The sequence below is a fragment of the Scyliorhinus torazame genome, chromosome 29 (genome assembly GCF_047496885.1).
Source record: "Scyliorhinus torazame isolate Kashiwa2021f chromosome 29, sScyTor2.1, whole genome shotgun sequence".
Classification (NCBI taxonomy): Eukaryota; Metazoa; Chordata; class Chondrichthyes; order Carcharhiniformes; family Scyliorhinidae; genus Scyliorhinus; species Scyliorhinus torazame.
Window position 1 is genome coordinate 41,032,283 of NC_092735.1, and position 26,097 is coordinate 41,058,379.

The 26,097-nt window shown below is 48.4% G+C and overlaps 1 protein-coding gene across 5 annotated transcripts in view; it reads right to left on the reverse strand.

Moving 5' to 3' along the window:
* LOC140404106 (transcriptional enhancer factor TEF-1-like) overlaps window positions 1–26,097 on the reverse strand; it is a 110,699-nt gene that overhangs the window by 12,781 nt on the left and 71,821 nt on the right. For 4 of the 5 annotated variants that reach the window (XM_072492522.1, XM_072492525.1, XM_072492523.1 and 1 more), the window contains 4 exons: window positions 13,010–13,074; window positions 10,122–10,255; window positions 1,778–1,951; window positions 706–846 (listed from right to left, as the gene is read on the reverse strand). In XM_072492522.1, coding sequence (XP_072348623.1) covers window positions 706–846; window positions 1,778–1,951; window positions 10,122–10,255; window positions 13,010–13,074 — 514 coding nt within the window. The remainder of the gene's footprint in view (window positions 1–705; window positions 847–1,777; window positions 1,952–10,121; window positions 10,256–13,009; window positions 13,075–26,097) is intronic. The other variant, XM_072492524.1, reaches the window with a different exon arrangement.

Sequence of the window (26,097 nt, forward strand, 5' to 3'; positions counted from 1 at the left end):
ACACACACACACAGACACTCACTCTCCCACACACACACACAGACACTCACTCACTCTCCCCCACACACACAGACACTCACTCTCCCACACACACACACACACACACACACTCACTCTCTCTCCCACACACACACACACACTCTCTCTCCCACACACAGACACTCACTCACTCTACAACACACACACACACACACACACACTCTACCACACACACACACTCACTCTCACACACACACACTCACTCTCACACACACACACACTCACTCTCACACACACACACACACACACACACAGACACTCACTCACTCTCACACACACACACAGACACTCACTCTCCCACACACACACACAGACACTCACTCACTCTCCCCCACACACACAGACACTCACTCTCCCACACACACACACACATACACAGACACTCACTCTCCCACACACACACACACACACTCACTCACTCGCTCACTCTCCCACACACACACACACTCACACACACACACAGACACTCACTCACTCTCCCACACAGACACTCACTCACTCTCCCACACACACACACTCACTCACTCTCCCACACACACACAGACACTCACTCACTCACTCTACCACACACACACACACACACACACACTCACTCTCCCACACACACACACTCACAACAATACCACGTCTATCTGGAAACTGCCAATTCTAAGATAACGGACTCACTTCAACCTTTTCTACGACTTGTTTCCCAAACGAGCAAACCTTTGAGGAGCAGCTGATGATCATGTTGTCTGTGCTTTCATACTGGCTGCTTACCCCATAGAACATGCCTGATTCATCTTGGATATTGATACTAAGATCAGCCTACAAAACAAAATAAAGTTTGGTCAGTTTGAAATGTAAATTAAACATATTCCCACTTCTCTGTTTGATTTACCACCAAATTTCTCATTTCTTTCTCATTTGTCCGCTGGAGTTTTTTGTGATCACTGATTTAGCAAAGGGATCGCCATGTCACTATTCCACACCTCTTGCGTGCTCAACACCTCTGTAAATGCTCAGTTCTTATTATGTTGCGAGGGTTTAAGTAAACACATGGATGTCAGCTCTTTCTGAGTCCCCTCGCGATCACGTTTAGCCGCAGGTTTCCCGGCGCTCGCCGTGCGGAGAAACACATGACTATACAAACGGCTGGCGCTGTGTAGGGGCCTCAATGGGGACTGCACGGCTGAGGCTGCACATAGCCCCGTTTTGTGCAGTGGGAGCTCCGGACGCTGTTTTAATTGGCATCTCGATTTTTGAGCCCCCCGAAGCGACTCCCGACACCCCCCCCCAGCCCAAACGCACTATGGGAGGGACCGCAGCGTCTCCCCCCACCCCCCACGCAGGGCACCTCCAGCCCGATCGCACGCGTATAGATTGCCAACCTGGCAGTGCCCATGCCAATTGGGCACCTTGGGAAACCCCTGGGAGACCCCCAAAGGTGCCGTTTGTGGAGCCCAGTACCGAACGGTGCCTGCCCGCCGTCTCCAAGGCAAAAGTCTCAGGTACCTGGAGAATCTGCACATTAAAGTGAGACTAGCTGTCTCGCTCGAATTTGCAGCTTTGTCAAAATGTGATCCCGCCCGGGGCGGGATTTACATCGCGTTGGATCTCTGGACGCGTTGCGATTGCGGTGGATCCCGGGAGCAGAGTCTCCCGGCTGTTATCCGCCATGCTGTGCCGTGGTGCGCTGCTTTTCCGGCTCAGCGTGGCATCGGACCACACCCAGGTTGTCCTGCTGATCTTTACTGACCCAGAATTTTACGAGGAAGAAGATGTTCGGTGGTCCATCCTCAAACAGCTCCTTCAGCCCCCCCTTCTTCTCTGGAAATTTATCATAGATTTGGTGAATGTCGACCGATTCGAGTAGAGCCTCGTTATAGGATGGACTCGATTGGCCAATGTGCACAAAGAGATGTTTATTGTACTGTAAAGGAAGATGAGAAAATGGCGGTGATTGGACATTCCAAATGATAAATTTCAGTGAGGCACAACTGGTAAATTTAGACACAAACAGTAAACAGTTAATAATTCCAGAACAGAGTCGATGCAACGGAAGAGAAGAGCTTCCTCGGAATCTAGCAGATTACTTCCGGAATATCCAGAACTCAATCCAAGGTCAGAAATGCTGGAATTACTCCGCAGGTGCTGCAGCCTCGGTGGACAGAGCAACAGAGTTAATGTTTAGAGTCCACTATGACTCTTCAGTGGTAAAACGGCCAACGGCCTGAATCTTTGGCCTGACACAGAATTGGTCATTTTAAATTAACTAGAGTCAGAACCACAGGCAGGCCTGCTGGGAATTCAAACCAAACACTGGCCGAGACAATTCAGCCAGAGGAGATCTGGGCCTGTCCTGCAAACCGGAGTTGGCAGATAATCGGGCCCCATTCAGACGGATCGATTGTTGTGGGTTGCACAGATATAGCCAGACTTTCTGGCATCTCTATTCCCTGCCCAGTGACCCCATTGGCTGAGGGCCAGGGAAACTTCTGGAAGGACGCAAAGAGGGGGAATAAAGGGATACCCAGAAGCCCTCCCCAGCAAAGACTCGACATGAAGACTATGGACCAGAGACCCTGCGGCGAACCAGAGACAGACGGAGAAGGCACGAGAACCCAGAGATAACCAAGACTCACAATTGGCCTGGGGCCCGATCGCATTCATCGGCACGGCGAACAGCATGGAGATATTTTGAGATAGTAACAGTTTCATTGTACTTGTGAATAAATTTGGGTTAAATCGTGAACCAGCATTTTGTGCTTTGTTATGTTCATCGAACAAATAAGGGCTCCTGGATATAACGTTTTAATTATAAGCCGGTCAGAGTGTCTGATAATTAACAGACATCACTTCTTCAGAACGTCAAGAAGCTTTAACCTGACTTGGAATATCAGTAATGATTACAATTCTATTCAGATGTAAATATTACTGCCCATGTGAGAAATTTGGGTCCCAAACTAGTGTTAACATACAAACTAGTGTTAACATACAAACATATAGAGAAACATAGAAGGAGGAGGAATGATTCGGTCCTTCAACCCCGCTCCACCATTCATAATGATCATAGCTGATCATCCAACTCCCGCCGAATCCCGCTTTCCCCCATATCCTTTCACTACCCTTTGTCCTAAATTCCATATCTCACTGCTTCTTGAAAACATACGCTTTGGTCTCAACTGCTTTCTGAACAAATTCCACAGCGTCACCACTCTCTGGGTGAAGACATTTCTCTTCATCTCTGTCCTAAATGGTTCACCCCGTATCCTCAGACTGTACCTCCTGGTTCTGGACACCCCCCACCATCGGGAACATCCTTCCTGCATCTACCCTGTCTAGTCCTATTAGAATTTTATAGGTTACCAGGAGATCTCTCTCATTCTTCTAACTCCAGTGAATATAATCCTAACTGATTCAATCTCTCAGTCAGTCTGGAAAACCTTCGCTGCTCTCCCTCTATAGCTAGAACATCCTTCCTCAGATAAGGAGACCAAAACTGCTCTCAATATTCCAGGTGTGGCCTCACCAAGGCCCTGTGTAATTGCAGCAACACATCCCTGCTCCTGTACTCGAATCCTCTCGCTATGAAGGCCAGCATATCATTTGCCTTCTTTACCACCTGCTGTACCTGCGCGCTTACCTTCAGTGACTGGTGTACGAGGACACCCAGGTCTCACTGCACATTCCCCTCTCCTAATTTATGGCCATTCAGATAATAGTCTGATTCTCGTTTTTGTTACCGAAGTGGATAACCTTGCATTTCTCCAAATTATACAGCATCTGCCATTTATTTTCCCACTCACTCAACTTGTCCAAATCCTGCTGAAGGATCTCTGCATCCTCCTCACAGCTCACCCTCCCACTCAACTTGGTGTCATCTGCAAATTTGGAGATATTACATTTTGTTCCCTCATCTAAATCATTAATATATATTGTGAATAGCTGGGGTCCCAGCACCGATCCCTGCGGGACCCCACTAGTCGCTGCCTGCCTATTTGAACAAGACCCATTAATTCCTACTCTTTGTTTCCTGTCTGCCAACCAGTTTTCTATCCATCTCAATACACTACCCCCAATCTTATGTGCTTTAATTTTAAACGCTAATCTCTTATGTGGGACTTTGACAAATGTCCAAATAAACCACATCGACTGGCTCCCCCTTGTCAACCCGACCAGTTACATCCTCAAAGAATTCCAGCAGATTTATCATACATGATTTTCCTTTCGTAAATCCATGCTGACTCTGTAAAACTTACATAAAGACAATTCCAAGGATAAAAAAACGGAATTGGCAAAGTGGACAGGATAAAAGGTGAGATGCTAGAGACACAGTGGTAGATAGTTACGGTGACATTTCAGAACTCTCAACAAAGCTATATTCCATTGAGGAAGAAAGTCTCTAGCAGAAGGATGCACCGTCCGTGGTGTTTGGAATTACAAAGCAGAGAATATTAATAATGGGCAGAGGGTTGGGATCGTTTGACAAATCAACAAAGGATGAGTTAAAAAAGAATTGAGATAGAAATTGGAGATAAAAGTAGCAGACAGTGTAAGAGCTGCTACAAGAATATACAAAGGAAGAAAGTGTCTAAAGGGAGCATTGGTCCCTTAGAGGGTGAGACGTGGGAGTTAATAATAGGAAACTAGGAAATGACAGAGGCTTTGAACAAGTATGTTGTATCAGTCTTATGAAGAAGACACAAAAAGTATCCCAAGATTAGTAGAAAATCAAGAGGCAAAGGGGAAGCAGGAATTTAAAACAATCCCTGGACAAAAATAATGGAAACCTAATGGGACTGAAGGCTGACATGTCCCTGGAACTAACAAAGATCTAATATCTGCATCCTCACGATTTAAAGGAAGTGGCTGCAGAGATCATGGATGCATTCGTTGTAATCTTCCAAAATTCCTCAGATTCCAGAAAGGTCTCAGCAGTTCGAAAAAACGCAAATGTAACACCTCTTTAAGAAAAGAGACAGAAACAGAAAGCAGGAAACTATAGACCAGTTAGTCTAACATCTGTCATTGGGAAAACATTAGAATTTATGAAGGAGGCCGTAGCAGGGCATTTAGAAAACCCGAATACAATTGGGCAGAGTCAACATGGTTTTGTGAAAGGGAAATTGCATTTGACAAATTCATTCGGCTTCTTTGACGATGTAATGGGAACCAGTAGATGTGAGGTACTTGGATTTCCAAAAGGGGCCACATCAAGGTAAGAGCACATTGTAATACAGCAAAATACTGCTGCTGCTGGAGTCTGAAACAAAAACAGAAGAAGTTGGAAAAATGTAGCAGCTCTGGCAGCATCTGTGGAGAGGGAATTGAGTTAACATTACGGGTTCGTATGACTCTCCTTCAGATCTAAAGAGAGGGAGAGATGTGTTGGACTATATACTGTACAAGAGGGGGTGGAGCATCTGGAGCAGAAAGAAGGTCAGTGATTGGTGGGACCTCGGAGAGATTGCAACAAAGATGTGCAGGTGATGAGTCAGAGGAAGCTGTTAATAGCAGGAGAAGGTGCAGGCTGTAAAAGGTAAGATATCAAAATGTGTAAATGGGAGAATTAAGGTCAGTGCTCAGAAAAAACAAAACTTAAGAGCAGAATGACAGATGGTCCAATGGTGGAGGGGGAGTTTGCATTGGGACAAAAATGTTTTGGATATTTAAAAGAAGGGTTAGACTGGAGGAGACCAGGTCATAGACTAACATAGAACATAGAACATAGAAAATACAGCACAGAACAGGCCCTTCGGCCCACGATGCTGCGCCGAACCTTTGTCCTAGATTAATCATAGATTATCATTGAATTTACAGTGCAGAAGGAGGCCATTCGGCCCTTTGAGTCTGCACCAGCTCTTGGAAAGAGCACCATACCCAAACTCAACACCTCCACCCAACACCAAGGGCAATTTGGACATTAAGGGCAATTTATCATTGGCCAATTCACCTAACCCGCACATCTTTGGACTGTGGGAGGAAACCGGAGCACCCGGAGGAAACCCACGCAGCCACGGGGAGGACGTGCAGACTCCGCACAGACAATGACCCAAGCCGGAATCGAACCTGGGACCATGGAGCTGTGAAGCAATTGTGCTATCCACAATGCTACCGTGCTGCCCTTAAGAACAAATAAATCTACATTATATCATTTTACCGTCATCCATGTACCTATCCAATAGCTGCTTGAAGGTCCCTAATGTTTCCGACTCAACTACTTCCACAGGCAGTGCATTCCATGCCCCCACTACTCTCTGGGTAAAGAACCTACCTCTGATATCCCTCCTATATCTTCCACCTTTCACCTTAAATTTATGTCCCCTTGTAATGGTGTGTTCCACCCGGGGAAAAAGTCTCTGACTGTCTACTCTATCTATTCCCCTGATCATCTTATAAACCTCAATCAAGTCGCCCCTCATCCTTCTCCGCTCTAATGAGAAAAGGCCTAGCACCCTCAACCTTTCCTCGTAAGACCTACTCTCCATTCCAGGCAACATCCTGGTAAATCTTCTTTGCACCTTTTCCAGAGCTTCCACATCCTTCCTAAAATGAGGCGACCAGAACTGTACACAGTACTCCAAATGTGGCCTTACCAAAGTTTTGTACAGCTGCATCATCACCTCACGGCTCTTAAATTCAATCCCTCTGTTAATGAACGCGAGCACACCATAGGCCTTCTTCACAGCTCTATCCACTTGAGTGGCAACTTTCAAAGATGTATGAACATAGACCCCAAGATCTCTCTGCTCCTCCACATTGCCAAGAACTCTACCGTTAACCCTATATTCCGCATTCATATTTGTCCTTCCAAAATGGACAACCTTACACTTTTCAGGGTTAAACTCCATCTGCCACTTCTCAGCCCAGCTCTGCATCCTATCTATGTCTCTTTGCAGCCGACAACAGCCCTCCTTACTATCCACAACTCCACCAATCTTTGTATCGTCTGCAAATTTACTGACCCACCCTTCAACTCCCTCATCCAAGTCATTAATGAAAATCACAAACAGCAGAGGACCCAGAACTGATCCCTGCGGTACGCCACTGGTAACTGGGATCCAGGCTGAATATTTGCCATCCACCACCACTCTCTGACTTCTATCGGTTAGCCAGTTCGTTATCCAACTGGCCAAATTTCCCACTATCCCATGCCTCCTTACTTTCTGCATAAGCCTACCATGGGGAACTTTATCAAATGCCTTACTAAAATCCATGTACACTACATCCACTGCTTTACCTTCATCCACATGCTTGGTCACCTCCTCAAAGAATTCAATAAGATTTGTAAGGCAAGACCTACCCCTCACAAATCCGTGCTGACTATCCCTAATCAAGCAGTGTCTTTCCAGATGCTCAGAAATCCTATCCTTCAGTACCCTTTCCATTACTTTGCCTACCACCGAAGTAAGACTAACTGGCCTGTAATTCCCAGGATTATCCCTAGTTCCTTTTTTGAACAGGGGCACGACATTCGCCATTCTCCAATCCCCTGGTACCACCCCTGTTGACAGTGAGGACGAAAAGATCATTGCCAACGGCTCTGCAATTTCATCTCTTGCTTCCCATAGAATCCTTGGATATATCCTGTCAGGCCCGGGGGACTTGTCTATCCTCAAGTTTTTCAAAATGCCCAACACATCTTCCTTCCTGACAAGTATTTCCTCGAGCTTACCAATCTGTTTCACACTGTCCTCTCCAACAATATCGCCCCTCTCATTTGTAAATACAGAAGAAAAATACTCATTCAAGACCTCTCCTATCTCTTCAGACTCAATACATAATCTCCCGCTACTGTCCTTGATCGGACCTACCCTCGCTCTAGTCATTCTCATATTTCTCACATATGTGTAAAAGGCCTTGGGGTTTTCCTTGATCCTACCCGCCAAAGATTGTTCATGCCCTCTCTTAGCTCTCCTAATCCCTTTCTTCAGTTCCCTCCTGGCTATCTTGTACCCCTCCAATGCCCTGTCTGAACCTTGTTTCCTCAGCCTTACATAAGTCACCTTTTTCCTCTTAACAAGACATTCAACCTCTCTTGTCAACCATGGTTCCCTCACTCGACCATCTCTTCCCTGCCTGACAGGGACATACATATCAAGGACACGTAGCACCTGTTCCTTGAACAAGTTCCACATTTCAATTGTGTCCTTCCCTGCCAGCCTATGATCCCAACTTATGCACTTCAATTCTTGTCTGACATCATAGTATTTACCCTTCCCCCAATTGTAAACCTTGCCTTGTTGCACGTACCTATCCCTCTCCATTACTAAAGTGAAAGTCACAGAATTGTGGTCACTATCTCCAAAATGCTCCCCCACTAACAAATCTATCACTTGCTCTGGTTCATTACCCAGTACTAAATCCAATATTGCCCCTCCTCTGGTCGGACAATCTACATACTGTGTTAGAAAAGCTTCCTGGACACACTGCACAAACACCACCCCATCCAAACTATTTGATCTAAAGAGTTTCCACTCAATATTTGGGAAGTTAAAGTCGCCCATGACTACTACCCTATGACTTCTGCACCTTTCCAAAATCTGTTTCCCAATCTGTTCCTCCACATCTCTGTTACTATTGGGGGGCCTATAGAAAACTCCTAACAAGGTGACTGCTCCTTTCCTATTTCTGACTTCAACCCATACTACCTCAATAGGGTGATACTCCTCGAACTGCCTTTCTGCAGCTGTTATACTATCTCTAATTAATAATGCCACCCCCCCACCTCTTTTACCACCCTCCCTAATCTTATTGAAACATCTATAACCAGGGACCTCCAACAACCATTTCTGCCCCTCTTCTATCCAAGTTTCCGTGATGGCCACCACATCGTAGTCCCAAGTACCGATCCATGCCTTAAGTTCACCCACCTTATTCCTGATGCTTCTTGCGTTGAAGTATACACACTTCAACCCATCTCCGTGCCTGCAAATACTCTCCTTTGTCAGTGTTCCCTTCCCCACTGCCTCATTACATGCTTTGGCGTCCTGAATATCGGCTACCTTAGTTGCTGGACTACAAATCCGGTTCCCATTCCCCTGGCAAATTAGTTTAAACCCTCCCGAAGAGTACTAGCAAACCTCCCTCCCAGGATATTGGTGCCCCTCTGGTTCAGATGCAACCCGTCCTGCTTGTACAGGTCCCACCTTCCCCAGAATGCGCTCCAATTATCCAAATACCTGAAGCCCTCCCTCCTACACCATTCCTGCAGCCACGTGTTCAACTGCACTCTCTCCCTATTCCTAGCCTCGCTATCACGTGGCACCGGCAACAAACCAGAGATGACAACTCTGTCTGTCCTGGCTTTCAACTTCCAGCCTAACTCCCTAAACTTGTTTATTACCTCCACACCCCTTTTCCTACCTATGTAGGAAACTTAACTTAACGTTGTGGAACTTAACGTCGAGTCCGGAGGGCTGTAACGTTCCTAATCGGAAGATGAAATTGCTGCTCCTCCAGTTTGTGTTCTGCTTCACTGGGAAAATGCAGCAGGCTAAGGATGGAATGGGATTAAGATGCTGAGTTGAAATAGCGAAGGTGTTCTGCAAAGCAGTTACCCAGTCTGCGTTTAGTCTCCCCAACGTCGCGACCACCGCATTGGGAGCAGTGAATAATTAGGAAGGCAAAGGGGGTGGAGTATAAAAACGGAGAAGTTTTGCTCCAACTATACATGGCATTGGCGAGACTAACCTGGAGAACCGTGCAGTTCTGGTCACCTTATGAAGGAGGGATTGGGAGAGTTCAGAGAAAGTTCACTCGGCGGATTCCTGAGGTGAAGGGGTTTGTCTGATGAGTAAAGGGAAAGCAGATAGAGCTTCTACCTGGAGTTAATGGGAGGTGATCTTAATGAAACATGGAGGATTCTGAGAGATTGTTTTCCCTCATTGGAGGAATCTCGAGCTAGCGGATACGCTTTCAGAATAAGGCCTCTCCCAAGAAGGGGATGATGAGGAATTTCCTCTCTCAGAGGGGAACTCTCTGCACCTACCGAGCATGGACGTTGCCATGGTAACTGTATCAATACTAATCCCACCAGATCGCAAAACTCAGTGAGCCCAATTTTCAAAGTTGAAAATCCGACCGCAATTCGTACTTACAGTTTCTGGATCCCTTTGCTGTTCCATGAAAGCGGAGAATTCCACAAGCCGGATTTTTGGGGTTCCGATGCATCGACCCTGCCAGGCTGGGTGGGAACTGACTGGCGAACGACCCATAGAAGCACCGTCATATCCTGGATAGGAGAATCACAGTTTCAAATTTATTCATTCATGTGTCAAGTGGCTGTATCATCCGTGTCCAGGATTATACTCCCTCCCAGCAACTCCTACATTACATTTAGGTAATCATTCAGCAGGACTCTGTACCACATATTGCAAAATCTTCTTCGGACAAAATCAATATGGATGATGTACCACGTTTATCTGAGCTAATTATTGCACACATCTGACAGATTGCCTTAATCAGCCAAACATCGAGAAAATGTTAGTGAGCCCTAGGTCAACAGTCTACATCAAGAATAACACAGTGTCCACACACCAGCGTACATCAAGAATACCACACAGAGTCAACACCAACATTGTACATCAAGAATACCACACAGAGTCAACACCAACATTGTACATCAAGAATACCACACAGAGTCAACATCAACAGTGTACATCAAGAATACCATAAAGTGTCCACACCAACAGTTTACATCAAGAATACCACACAAAGCGCACACCAACAATATACATCGAGAATACCACAGTGTCAACACCAACAGTGTACATCAAGAATAGCACACAGAGTCAACACCAACAGTGTACATCGGGAATACCACAGTGCCCACACCACCAGTGTACATCAAGAATACCACAGAATCCACACCAACAGTGTACATCGGGAATACCACAGTGTCCACACCAACAGTGTACATCGGGAATACCACAGTGCCCACACCACCAGTGTACATCAAGAATACCACAGAATCCACACCAACAGTGTACATCGGGAATACCAGTGTCCACACCAACAGTGTACATCGGGAATACCACAGTGTCCACACCAACAGTGTACATCAAGAATACCACACAGTGTCTACACCAACAGTATACATCAACCCTTACCAACTTTTACAGATGCACCATAGAAAGCATCCTATCGGGCTGCATCACAGCCTGGTATGGCAACTGCTCGGCCCAGGACCGCAAGAAACTTCAGAGAGTCGTGAACACCGCCCAGTCCATCACACGAACCTGCCTCCCATCCATTGACTCCATCTACACCTCCCGCTGCCTGGGGAAAGCGGGCAGTACAATCAAAGACCCCTCCCACCCGGCTTACTCACTCTTCCAACTTCTTCCATCGGGCAGGAGATACAGAAGTCTGAGAACACGCATGAACAGACTCAAAAACAGCTTCTTCCCCACTGTCACCAGACTACTAAATGACCCTCTTATGGACTGACCTCATTAACACTACACCCTGTATGCTTCATCCGATGCCAGTGCTTATGTAGTTACATTGTATATGTTGTGTTGCCCTATTATGCATTTTCTTTTATTCCCTTTTCTTCTCACGTACTTAATGATCTGTTGAGCTGCTCGCAGAAAAATACTTTTCACTGTACCTCGGACAATAAACAAATCCAATCCAATCCAATGTACATCAAGAATACCAGTGTCCACACCAACAGTGTACATCAAGAATACCACACAAAGTCCACACCAGTGTACATCAAGAATACCACACAGTGTACATCAAGAATACCACATAGTGTCAACACCACCACTGTACATCAAGAATACCACACAAAGCCAACACCAGTGTACATCCAGAATACCACAGTGTCCTCACCAACAGTGTACATCAAGAACACCACACAGTGTCCACACCAACAGTATACATCAAGAATACAAGAGTGTCAACACCAATAGTGTACATCAAGAATACCACACAGAGTCAATATGCCAACAGTGTACATCAAGAGTATCACACAGAGGCAACACCACACAGTGTCCTCACCAACAGTGTACATCAAGAATACAAGAGTGTCAACACCAATAGTGTGCATCAAGAATACCACACAGAGGCAACACCACACAGAGCCCACACCAACAGTGTACATCAAAAAACCACAGTGTCCACACCAACAGTGTACATCGAGAATACCACAGTGTCAACACCAACAGTGTACATCGAGAATACCACACAAAGCCCACACCAGTGTACATCTAGAATACCAGTGTCCTCACCAACAGTGTACATCAAGAATACCAGTGTCAACACCAACAGTGTACATCAAGAATACCAGTGTCAACACCAACAGTGTACATCGGGAATACCACGGTGTCAACACCAACAGTGTACATCAAGAATACCAGTGTCCTCACCAACAGTGTACATCAAGAATACCACACAAAGTCCACACCAGTGTACATCAAGAATACCACACAGTGTCCTCACCAACAGTGTACATCAAGAATACCACACAAAGTCCACACCAGTGTACATCAAGAATACCATACAGTGTCCTCACCAACAGTGTACATCGAGAATACCACACAAAGCCCACACCAGTGTACATCTAGAATACCACAGTGTCAACACCAACAGTGTACATCGAGAATACCACACAAAGCCCACACCAGTGTACATCTAGAATACCAGTGTCAACACCAACAGTGTACATCAAGAATACCAGTGTCAACACCAACAGTGTACATCAAGAATACCACACAGTGTCAACACCAACAGTGTACATCAAGAATACCACACAAAGTCCACACCAGTGTACATCAAGAATACCACACAGTGTCCTCACCAACAGTGTACATCAAGAATACCACACAAAGCCCACACCAGTGTACATCTAGAATACCAGTGTCAACACCAACAGTGTACATCAAGAATACCAGTGTCAACACCAACAGTGTACATCAAGAATACCATACAGTTCCCACACCAAATCAAGACTGTTTAACATGAAAGCAAATTTTCTTACCCAGGATTGGAGCATGGCTTAAACTTGGCTGAACAACAAATGGTTGGTGGATGAAAGGTTTGACACTGCAAAGTAAAGATACGGAAATTAAGAAAAACAATAACACCAGCAGCTTCCCTCTGCCTGTTTTGATTCCTCTGAAAACACAGGGTCAATCCCATCAAATTGACAACATCTCATCTCAAACAGAGGTTTACAAAGGTTCCCTGATGTAAGTTGGAAATTCAAACTCCTGCAGCCAACATTCCTCCTGAAGTCAGTCAGCAGGAGACACAAGCAACACGAGGACAGGACTCTCCTGTTGGTCAGTGTTCCCACACAGTACAGATAAATCAGAAATGCAGAAAACACAAACTCATTCCAACGTGAACCCGTGTTTTGAGACTTAGCAGTTTGATGTAAAATTGGTGCAATCTGTGCTCAAAGGAGCGGAAGAGACATAACACAAGAGTAAGGAACAGAAAGTATTAGATGTGGTCAGGGTTAAGATGAAATGCAATAAGATCAAATCAAATTTAGTGTCTATGTAAAAGCTCAATGTATTGAATATCTGCTTTGTAAACTGCAGCTGCAAATAGCTGTGCAAAAACATTAGAGCAGTAATAATGTAACTGGGGGAGCTAATGTAAATGTTGCCACAGTCACAGAGGACAATAGGCCGCTCTCCCCTTTAAGAGCTGCCTGGTGCTGCTTTAACCTGAGGATCACCACAGCTCCGGCGAGGGGCAAGGCTGAGAAGGCGAATAGCTTCAGTCGGTGAGGGAATTGAACCCGCGTTGTTGGCGTTGCTCTGTATCATAGCCAACTGAGCTAATGGGGTAAAGAGTTGGGGAGGGGCAGAATGAGAGTTTCTAAAGTGTGGTCAGGAGAATTTTCTTTTTTTTTTTTAAACAAACAATTTTATTGAGGTATTTTTTGGCATTGTAAACAGTCACAGATAACAGAAATGTGCAAACATCAATATAAAACCAATACTTCAATCAAACCATACTGCACATGCCCGCTCCTCTCCCATAGACACTACCCGCCTATTTATCCCTCCTACTCTACTCTAATCTCCCCCCCCCCCGCTGACGTTCACTCTCCTGCGAAGAGGTCGATGAATGGTTGCCACCTTCGGGCGAACCCCAGTACAGATCCCCTCAAGGCAAACTAAATTTTTTCCATACCCAGAAAACTTGACATGTCCGAAAGCCATAGTTCGGTCTTCGGGGGTTTTGAGTCGCTCCATGACAGCAGTATCCGCCGCCGGGCTGTTAGGGAAGCAAAGGCCAGAACATCTGCCTCTTTCTCCCCCTGGACTCCCTGGTCTTCCGAAACCCTGAAAATTGCCACCCCTGGACTCATCACCACCCTTGTTTTCAGCACCCGGGACATGACCCCCGCAAATCCCTCCCAGTACCACCTAAGCTTAGGGCATGCCCAAAACATGTGAACGTGGTTCGCTGGTCCTCCCGCGCATCTAGCGCACTTGTCCTGTACCCCAAAGAATTTGCTCATCCGAGCTACCGTCATGTGGGCCCGGTGAACAACCTTAAATTGAATCAGGCCGAGCCTGGCACATGTTGCGGTTGAGTTTACCCTACTTAGGGCTTCCGCCCACAGCCTGTCCTCCATCTCCCCGCCAAACTCCTCCTCCCATTTGAGTTTCAGTTCCTCCGTCTCGGACTCTTCCCCCTTCGTGAGCACCTTGTAAATATCCGAGTCTCTACCCTCCCCTCCTTCTCCTCTAGAGACTATTCTGTCCTGGATCCCTATTGGCGGGAGGCGTGGGACGGATGGGACCTGTCTGCATACAAAGTCCCGCATCTGTAAGTACCTAAAGTCATTTCCCCTTACCAGCCCAAACTTCTCCTCCAAGCCCCTCAAACTCGCAAAGCTCCCCTCCAGGAACATATCGCCCAACCTCCCCACCCCCATGTTCGAAACCCTCCATCCATGTCCCCGGGGGCGAATCGATGGTTATCACATATTGGAGCCCAGAAAGACGCACTCCCCTCCCACATGCCTCCTCCACTGGCCCCATATCCTCAGGGCCGCCCCCACTACCGGGCTGGTGGAGTACCTGGCCGGCGACAGCGGTAGGGGAGCCGTGACCAGGGCTGCCAAACTGGTGCCCCTGCACGAAGCCGCCTCCATCCACTCCCAGATAGACCCCGTACCCACCATCCACTTCCTTATCGTGGCTATGTTAGCCGCCCAGTAGTAGTTGATCAGACTCGGCAATGCCAGTCCCCCCCTCGCTGCGACTCCCTTCAAGCATCGCCTTCCTCACCCGCGGGGATTTTCCCGCCCAGACAAAGCTCATGATGATTTTGCCAGTCCTTTTGAAGAAGGACCGTGGGATAAAGATCGGGAGGCACTGGAAGATGAACAGAAATCTAGGGAGGATTGTCATCTTCACCGTCTGCACCCTCCCCGCCAGTGACAGCGGGAGTGCATCCCATCTCCGAAACTCCCTCTTCATTTGTTCCACCACCCTAGTCAAATTTAACTGATGCAACCTGCCCCAGTCTCGTGCCACCTGTATCCCCAAGTACCGGAAACTTTCCCCAACCAGCCTAAATGGCAGCTCCTTCAGCCTATTCTCCTGGCCCCTTGCCTGCGCCACAAACATCTCACTCTTGGCCATATTTAATTTGTACCCTGAAAACCGGCCAAACTTCCTCAGTGTTTCCAGGATATTGTCCATCCCGGCCAGTGGGTCCGACACATACAGGAGCAGGTTGTCCGCATAGAGAGAGACCCTATGCTCCACCCGCCCCCCCCCCCCTAGTCATTCCCTTCCACCCCTTCGCAGCTCTCAACGCCATCGCCAATGGCTCTATGGCCAGCGCGAACAGCAACGGGGAGAGTGGGCACCCCTGTCTGGTCCCACGGTGTAGTCTGAAATAATCTGACATTATCCTGTTCATCCTAACGCTAGCTTTTGGGGCCTGGTACAATAGTCTGACCCAATTAACCAGTCCCTCCCTGAACCCAAACCGTCCAAGCACCTCCCACAAATAGCCCCACTCCACCCGGTCGAAGGCCTTCTCAGCGTCCATTGCCACCACCACCTCCACCTCCTTGCCCGTCGGGGGCATCATGATCACATTAAGCAATCTTCTCAAGTTAGCTGTCAGCTGCCTGCCTTTCACAACCCCTGTCTGATCGTCCCCAATCACCTCCGGTACGCAGTCCTCAATTCTAATCGCCAGGACCTTGGCCAGGAGCTTGACATCTACATCGATCAGGGAGATTGGCCTGTATGACCCGCAGGATTCCGGGTCCTTGTCCCGCTTCAGTATCAGCGGGATGGTGCCTTGCGACATCGTCGGTGGCAGGGTCCCTCTGTCCCTTGCCTCATTAAAAACCCTTGTCAGGACCGGTCCCACTATCTCCGAGAACTTCTTGTAAAACTCTACTGGGTATCCATCCGGTCCCGGGGCTTTCCCCGACTGCATGGCCTTTAGGCCCCCCAATATCTCCTCCGCTCTAATCGGGGCCCCTAGCCCGTCCACTAGTCCCTGCCTACTTTTGGGAAGGTTAGTCCATCCAGGAACCTTTTCATCTCCTCCGGGGGTTCTGAAGTGTACAGCTTACTATAGAAGTCCCGAAATACCTTATTCAGTCTTGCCGGGTCCTCCACTCTGCTCCCCTCCCCATCAACCACTCTACTTATTTCCCTGGCCACCTCCCTCTTCCTGAGTTGCTGCGCTAGCAATCTGCTGGCCTTCTCCCCATGCTCATACACCACTTCCCTCGCCTTCCTAAGTTGTTCCACGGCCCTACTCGTGGATAGCACCCCCAGTTCCACCTGCAATCTCCGTCTCTCCCCGAGTAGGTCCTCCCCCGGGGACCCCGCATGCTCCTCGTCTATCCGGTGAATTTCCCTAACCAATCTGTCCATTTCTGCTCTGTCCACCCCGACCCTCTGACCCCGAATTGAGATCAGCTCCCCCCTCACTACTGCCTTCAGCGCCTCCCACAGGGTCGCTGCTGAAACCTCCCCCATATCGTTCACCTGCAAGTAATTTTGCATACACTTCCGCAGTCTCTCACATATCCCCTCCTCCGACAACAGTCCTACGGCTAACCTCCATTGTGGGCGTTGGTAATTCGCCCCCCCCCCCGACCTGCAGGTCCACCCAGTGCGGGGCATGGTCCGAGATAGTGATTGCCGAGTATTCCGTATTCTTTACCTCCCCGACACAGTCCCTGCTCACGATAAAAAAATCAATCCTAGAATACACTTTATGAACATGCGAATAAAACGAGTAGCCCCTTCCCGTCAGCTGTCTGGCTCTCCATGGGTCCACAGCCCCCATTTGCTCCATGAACCCTTTCAGCTCCCTTGCCATTGCTGGGAGTCTGCCCGTTCTGGGACATGACCGGTCCAGCCCCGGGTCAAGGACCGTATTAAAGTCCCCCCCCCATTATCAACTTACGTGGGTCTAGGTCCGGGATCTTCCCCAGCAGTCATTTGATAAAGTCAACGCCGTCCCAGTTCGATAGTGAGAGTTTGGTGACCGAGGGAGTTAGATGAGGAGGGAGTAAGGTGCTCCTTTCATTTTGTTTCCGACATTTCCGCAAAGAGTGCGAAGAGAGCCAGGAGTTTACAGAAAGTGTAGCTGACTGGGAGCAGGGTCGGAGGGCGGAGATCTAGTTAGTCCACAGGGCAGCTATATTCTGTCAGGTAAGAGGGGATGGAGGCTAGGCCAGTTACATGCTCCTCCTGTAGGATGTGGGTGGTGAGGGATACCACCGGTGTCCCCACTGACTATACCTGCGGGAAGTGCACCCAACTTCAGCTCCTCAAAGACCGTGTTAGGGAACTGGAGCTGAAGCTGGATGAACTTTGGATCATCCGGGAGGCAGAGGGGGTGATTGAGAAGAGTTACAAGGAGGTAACCACACCCAAGGTACAGGACAAGAATAGCTGGGTTACAGTCAGGGGGGAAAAAACAAACAGGCAGAAAGTGCAGGGATCCCTCGTGGCCGTTCCCCTTCAAAACAAGTATACCGTTTTGGATGCTGTTGGGGGGGATGACCTACCGGGGGAAGGCCCTAGCGGCCAGGTCTCTGGCACTGAGTCTGGCTCTGGAAGGGAAGGGGGGAGAATAGAAAAGCAATAGTTGTAGGAGATTCAATGGTTAGGGGAATAGATAGGAGATTCTGTGGTCGCGAGCGAGACACCCGGAAGGTATGTTGCCTCCCGGGTGCCAGGGCCAGGGATGTCTCGGATCGTGTCTTCAGGAGGATCCTTAAGATGGAGGGTGAGCAGCCAGAAGTCGTGGTGCACATTGGTACCAACGACATAGGTAGGAAAAGGGGTGTGGAGGTAATAAACAAGTTTAGGGAGTTAGGCTGGAAGTTAAAAGCCAGGACAGACAGAGTTGTCATCTCTGGTTTGTTGCCGGTGCCACGTGATAGCGAGGCTAGGAATAGGGAGAGAGTGCAGCTGAACACGTGGCTGCAGGAATGGTGTAGGAGGGAGGGCTTCAGGTATTTGGATAATTGGAGCGCATTCTGGGGAAGGTGAGACCTGTACAAGCAGGACGGGTTGCATCTGAACCAGAGGGGCACCAATATCCTGGGAGGGAGGTTTTCTAGTACTCTTCGGGAGGGTTTAAACTAATTTGGCAGGGGAATGGGAACCGGATTTGTAGTCCAGCAACTAAGGTAGCCGATATTCAGGACGCCAAAGCGTGTAATGAGGCAGTGGGGAAGGGAACACTGACAAAGGAGAGTACTTGCAGGCACTAAGATGGGTTGAAGTGTGTATACTTCAACGCAAGAAGCATCAGGAATAAGGTGGGTGAACTTAAGGCATGGATCGGTACTTGGGACTACGATGTGGTGGCCATCACGGAAACTTGGATAGAAGAGGGGCAGAAATGGTTGTTGGAGGTCCCTGGTTATAGATGTTTCAATAAGATTAGGGAGGGTGGTAAAAGAGGTGGGGGGGGTGGCATTATTAATTAGAGATAGTATAACAGCTGCAGAAAGGCAGTTCGAGGAGTATCACCCTATTGAGGTAGTATGGGTTGAAGTCAGAAATAGGAAAGGAGCAGTCACCTTGTTAGGACTTTTCTACAGGCCCCCCAATAGTAACAGAGATGTGGAGGAACAGATTGGGAAACAGATTTTGGAAAGGTGCAGAAGTCATAGGGTAGTAGTCATGGGCGACTTTAACTTCCCAAATATTGAGTGGAAACTCTTTAGATCAAATAGTTTGGATGGGGTGGTGTTTGTGCAGTGTGTCCAGGAAGCTTTTCTAACACAGTATGTAGATTGTCCGACCAGAGGAGGGGCAATATTGGATTTAGTACTGGGTAATGAGCCTGGGCAAGTGATAGATTTGTTAGTGGGGGAGCATTTTGGAGATAGTGACCACAATTCTGTGACTTTCACTTTAGTAATGGAGAGGGATAGGTACGTGCAACAGGGCAAGGTTTACAATTGGGGGAAGGGTAAATACGATGTTGTCAGACAAGAATTGAAGTGCATAAGTTGGGAACATAGGCTGGCAGGGAAGGACACAAGTGAAATGTGGAACTTGTTCAAGGAACAGGTACTACGTGTCCTTGATATGTATGTCCCTGTCAGGCAGGGAAGAGATGGTCGAGTGAGGGAACCATGGTTGACAAGAGAGGTTGAATGTCTTGTTAAGAGGAAAAAGGTGACTTATGTAAGGCTGAGGAAACAAGGTTCAGACAGGGCATTGGAGGGATACAAGATAGCCAGGAGGGAACTGAAGAAAGGGATTAGGAGAGCTAAGAGAGGGCATGAACAACCTTTGGCGGGTAGGATCAAGGAAAACCCCAAGGCCTTTTACACATATGTGAGAAATATGAGAATGACTAGAGCGAGGGTAGGTCCGATCAAGGACAGTACCTGGAGATTGTGTATTGAGTCTGAAGAGATAGGAGAGGTCTTGAACGAGTACTTTTCTTCTGTATTTGCAAATGAGAGGGGCGATATTGTTGGAGAGGACAGTGTGAAACAGATTGGTAAGCTCGAGGAAATACTTGTTAGGAAGGAAGATGTGTTGGGCATTTTGAAAAACTTGAGGATAGACAAGTCCCCTGGGCCTGACGGGATATATCCAAGGATTCTATGGGAAGCAAGAGATGAAATTGCAGAGCCGTTGGCAATGATCTTTTCGTCCTCACTGTCAACAGGGGTGGTACCAGGGGATTGGAGAGTGGCGAATGTCGTGCCCCTGTTCAAAAAAGGGACTAGGGATAACCCTGGGAATTACAGGCCAGTTATTCTTACTTCGGTGGTAGGCAACGTAATGGAAAGGGTACTGAAGGATAGGATTTCTGAGCATCTGGAAAGACACTGCTTGATTAGGGATAGTCAGCACGGATTTGTGAGGGGTAGGTCTTGCCTTACAAATCTTATTGAATTCTTTGAGGAGGTGACCAAGCATGTGGATGAAGGTAAAGCAGTGGATGCAGTGTACATGGATTTTAGTAAGGCATTTGATAAAGTTCCCCATGGTAGGCTTATGCAGAAAGTAAGGAGGCATGGGATAGTGGGAAATTTGGCCAGTTGGATAACGAACTGGTTAACGATAGAAGTCAGAGAGTGGTGGTGGATGGCAAATATTCAGCCTGGATCCCAGTTACCAGTGGCGTACCGCAGGGATCAGTTCTGGGTCCTCTGCTGTTTGTGATTTTCATTAATGACTTGGATGAGGGAGTTGAAGGGTGGGTCAGTAAATTTGCAGACGATACGAAGATTGGTGGAGTTGTGGATAGTAAGGAGGGCTGTTGTCGGCTGCAAAGAGACATAGATAGGATGCAGAGCTGGGCTGAGAAGTGGCAGATGGAGTTTAACCCTGAAAAGTGTGAGGTTGTCCATTTTGGAAGGACAAATATGAATGCGGAATACAGGGTTAACGGTAGAGTTCTTGGCAATGTGGAGGAGCAGAGAGATCTTGGGGTCTATGTTCATACATCTTTGAAAGTTGCCACTCAAGTGGATAGAGCTGTGAAGAAGGCCTATGGTGTGCTCGCGTTCATTAACAGAGGGATTGAATTTAAGAGCCGTGAGGTGATGATGCAGCTGTACAAAAACTTTGGTAAGGCCACATTTGGAGTACTGTGTACAGTTCTGGTCGCCTCATTTTAGGAAGGATGTGGAAGCTTTGGAAAAGGTGCAAAGAAGATTTACCAGGATGTTGCCTGGAATGGAGAGTAGGTCTTACGAGGAAAGGTTGAGGGTGCTAGGCCTTTTCTCATTAGAACGGAGAAGAATGAGGGGCGACTTGATAGAGGTTTATAAGATGATCAGGGGAATAGATAGAGTAGACAGTCCAGAGACTTTTTCCCCGGGTAGAACAAACCATTACAAGGGGACATAAATTTAAGGTGAAAGGTGGAAGATATAGGAGGGATATCAGAGGTAGGTTCTTTACCCAGAGAGTAGTGGGGGCATGGAATGCACTGCCTGTGGAAGTAGTTGAGTCGGAAACATTAGGGACCTTCAAGCAGCTATTGGATAGGTACATGGATTACAGTAAAATGATAGTGTAGATTTATTTGTTCTCAAGGGCAGCACGGTAGCATTGTGGATAGCACAATTGCTTCACAGCTCCAGGGGTCCCAGGTTCGATTCCGGCTTGGGTCACTGTCTGTGCGGAGTCTGCACGTCCTCCCCATGTCTGCGTGGGTTTCCTCCGGGTGCTCCGGTTTCCTCCCACAGTCCAAAGATGTGCGGGTTAGGTGAATTGGCCAATGATAAATTGCCCTTAATGTCCAAATTGCCCTTGGTGTTGGGTGGAAGTGTTGAGTTTGGGTAGGGTGCTCTTTCCAAGAGCCGGTGCAGACTCAAAGGGCCGAATGGCCTCCTTCTGCACTGTAAATTCAATGATAATCTATGATTAATCTAGGACAAAGGTTCAGCACAACATCGTGGGCCGAAGGGCCTGTTCTGTGCTGTATTTTTCGATAGTTCGGAGCATATAACGTTCACCAGCACCACTCTTCTCCCCTCCAGCTTGCCCCTTACCATAAGGAATCTGCCCCCGCCGTCTGCGACTAACGCCCTCCGCCTCAAATTGAACCCGCTTATTGATCATAATTGCTACCCCCCTGGACTTAGAATCCAAGTCCCAGTGGAAGACCTGGCTGATCCAGCCCCTCCTCAGTCTAGTCTGGTCAGATACTTTCAGATGTGTCTCCTGCAACATAATTACGTCCGCCTTTAGAGCCGCAAATGCGCGAACACACGTGCCCTTTTAACTGGCCCATTTAGTCCCCCGACATTCCAGGTGATCAGCCTGGTTGGGGGCACAATACCACCCCCCCCCCCCCCCCCCCCCCCCCCCGCCAGTCAGCCATACCCTTTCTCGGGCCCGCCCCCGGCCCATGCACCGTGCCATTCCTGGCTCGCCTCTTGGCCGCCTCCACCCCCGACCACCTTTCCATTACCTACTTCAGATCCCCCCCACGTCAGCAAAATAACTCCCCCCCCCCCCCCCCACTCCCCCTAGCAACATCCCCCGATAACCCCAGCCCTGCCATTCACTGGCTGTATTCTCCCCCCCACCTGACTCCTTTGACTAGCCAATCTGCTAGCCCGGTGACTCATCGCTCCGGCGCCCCCTTGTCTCAGTCCCATTGTTTCCCCGACCTCATATCCCCCCTCCCCAGCACACCGTCCCCCCCTCCGACCCACTGGAGCAGTCTCACTAAGATGGGAAAGATCAAACAAGATGTAAACATCAAACGGCCCACAAAAAATACACCACAAGGCACCTTTAAAGCAGTGAACAGTCGACCTGCAGTCCAGGCACAGTAAGCGTCCTTCAATCAGTAATTCTCAGGCCCTAGCTTGCGTCCGTGGGACCTTTTTCGAGACCAGCCCCCTGATCCCTCACAAAGTCCATCGCTTCTTCGGGCTCGGAGGAGTAGTGGTGTTGGCCTTGATGCGTAACCCAAAGACGGGCCGGGAAGAGCAGACCAAACTTCACGTGCTTTTTGAACAACACCTCCTTAACTTGTTTACAGGCTGCTCGCCGCCTGGCCACCTCCTGGCTTAGGTCCTGGTAAATGCGAAGGACACGGTTATTCCCCGTGCTGCTCTTAGCGCTCTCTGCCCCACTGCAGCACCCGCTCCTTCTCCACAAATCTGTGGAACCTGATCACCATCGGACGGGGGGGGGGGGGGGCCCGGACGCACCTGTCTCGCCTGTACTCTGTGTGCCCCCTCCAGCTCCGGCGGTCGGGGGTGGGACGGGGGGCGGGGGGGGGGGGGCCGACGCACCTGCCTCGCCCGTACTCTGTGTGCCCCCTCCAGCTCCGGCGGTCGCGGACGGGCTTCAGCCCCCATCAGCTGCATCTACAAGTCCCGCACGAACGCTGTGGCATCAGCTCCCTCCGCCCCTCCGGGAGGCCGATGATCCTCAGATTTTGTCTACGGGCTCTATTTTCCAGCTCCTCCACTCTGTCCAGCAGTCTTCTCTGTCTCTCCTTCAACCCGTCGACTTCTAGCGCAGCAATCGGCTGCGCGACCTCCTGCTCCTCCACCACCTCCCCCAGCTCCTTAACTTTATCATCCTGGGCATCCAATCTCTGGTTCAGCTGATCCACTGCCTTCTGAAGTGGGTCCAAGTTATCCCTCTTCAAAGACTCAAAACTGCTCTTTATCCACCCGCAGCATGTTTTGCAGCGCCTGCTGGATCGCCGGGTCCCAAGTCCGCAGGTCCGCCATCTTTGCTCCCGGGTCAGCTTCCCCTGCACCTTGCCTTTGTCCCTTCCTCTCCCGTTTGCGCTGCTTTCTGCTCTCCCGCAGTTCCATGCAGCTCTGCTCGTTCCTTAGCCCCCCATGGCTGTCCTTCCAGCGCTCCGCAGCCCGCAAAACCAGGAACCAGGTCCTCAAATCCCGCCGGAGTGAGAGCCCCGAATGTGCGGCTCACTCACTCATTGCTGCCACCGGCCAGCAGAATTTTCTGAAACAGTTTCTGACCCAACAAAGGGGGAAGGATTATTCTCATTCTGTGGGGTGAGGAGGGTCAAGAGAATCACGTATCAGGCGGGAACAATGATTATCGTATTTAGAAGTTTAGGTTAGCTGTGGAAATGAATAAGGAGCAGTCAATAAAGATATTTCATTCAGGTGTTAGTCTTTCTCCAAGAGGATTTGAGTACAAGACGAGGGGTCTCGCTTCAATCGTATAGAAGCTTGGTTGGAGCGCACCTGGAGTATTGTGGGCAGTTTTGGACCCCTGACCTCAGATGTTACTGCCATTGAGGGAGAGCGACAAAGGTTCATCACTTGTTCCAGGGATGGTTGGGACTGGCTAATGAAGAGAGATTGTGGAGCAAACTGGGCCTATTGTCCAGAGTTTCAAGAATGAGGGGTCATCTCATTGAAACCGACAAAATAGAACATCGAACATAGAAAATACAGCACAGAACAGGCCCTTCGGCCCACGATGTTGTGCCGAACCTTTGTCCTAGATTAATCATAGATTATCATTGAATTTACAGTGCAGAAGGAGGCCATTCGGCCCTTTGAGTCTGCACCGGCTCTTGGAAAGAGCACCCTACCCAAACTCAACACCTCCACCCAACCCCAAGGGCAATTTTGGACATTAAGGGCAATTTATCATTTATCATCAAGGGCATTTATTAAAATACTTAAAGGGATAGACAGGGTAGATGCAGGTAAGATGTGTCCGGTGGTTAGGGAGTCTAGAACGAGGGGGCACAATTTCCCAATAAGGGGGAAGCCACTTAGGGCTGTGATGAGGAGAAATGTCTTCATCCAGAGGGTTGTGAATCTTTGGAATTCTCTGTCCCAGAGGTTGCTCAGTCTGTTTAAAGTAGAGATTGATAGATTCCTGATGAACAATAATGTAAAGAGTTCCTGTTCCGATGTAGGTTCACTGGGGGTGAGAACAGACCTGTCTGAGGTCATCAAAAATTGGAGGCACAGTTGTAAAGTACAACGGGAAACCTTCATTGAGGAAATGGTTCAGGGACAGCGGAGGAACATTCCAATGAGGGGGAAGGATAAAATAAAAAATCCTGAGCTCCCTGAATGATGAAACAGATAGAGGGTGTGGATGACCGAGGTCAGGTGGTTAGTACATGGAAACCAGGTTGAATATAAAGTTCACTGGGGAAGTGAAAAAAGAAATGTGTGAGTAAAGAGGGAGTATGACAAGACCTGGTATATAACATCAAATTCAACTCAGGATTCTTCAGTCAGCATAACCATAATGAAAGGATTGGGAAAGGTGGGTAGGGATAATAAATCACCAAAAAGGATGTGCCTGGAGGAAAAGATTTTGCTGAGGCTCTGAATGACTTGGAACATTAACTCGGTTTCTTTCCACGGACGGGCCTGCTATTTTCATTCCAGATTTCCACAATCCACAGTATTTTTTACTGAACAATTACTTTGCATCTATCTTTAGCAAGGAGGAATCACTGCTCCCAGCTTCCTGTCATTCACGGTCTCCACGCTGCCACCCTGACTTTTATTAACCAGTTTGAGCTGTGCTGGCAGACCCGATAGGTGACATTTTAAATGTCTTGCGGGTCAGGAATCGGAGGACTCAGATTGAAGGGGATTGGCAAACGAACCAACAGCGATGAGAGGGAAACTGTTTTACACAGCAAGTGGCTAGGATTTGGAATGCGCTGTCTGAGAGTGCGGTGGTAGCAGGCTCAATCGAGCCAAAGGAGAACTGGGTAAATCTGAAGAGGTAACATTTTCATGGCGATTGAGAAAAATGGTCAGGGTAATGAGATTGGCTGAGTCACTCTTGGAGCGAGCTGACACTGACCTGACCCTCCTCATCAAATAACCTCCTCTGTACTGGGATTACTAACTATATTCTATGATTCTATGAAATCTGCAGTTGGTGCAATTTTCTACAACAAGTAGCCTGATGGAAAGTTGGGCAGTACAAGTTTCATCTTTGGTCTGAGCTGAACCTGGATGGTACAGAATTGATGCTATTCCTGATGGACGTTAGTGTCCCCGGATTAGAGTTGGGGAAAGTCCGATTGCTTCTAATCAGCACTTGGTGACTCCTGCTAGACAATACACGCGTGGATATTGCTGGGGATGTGAATGCAACA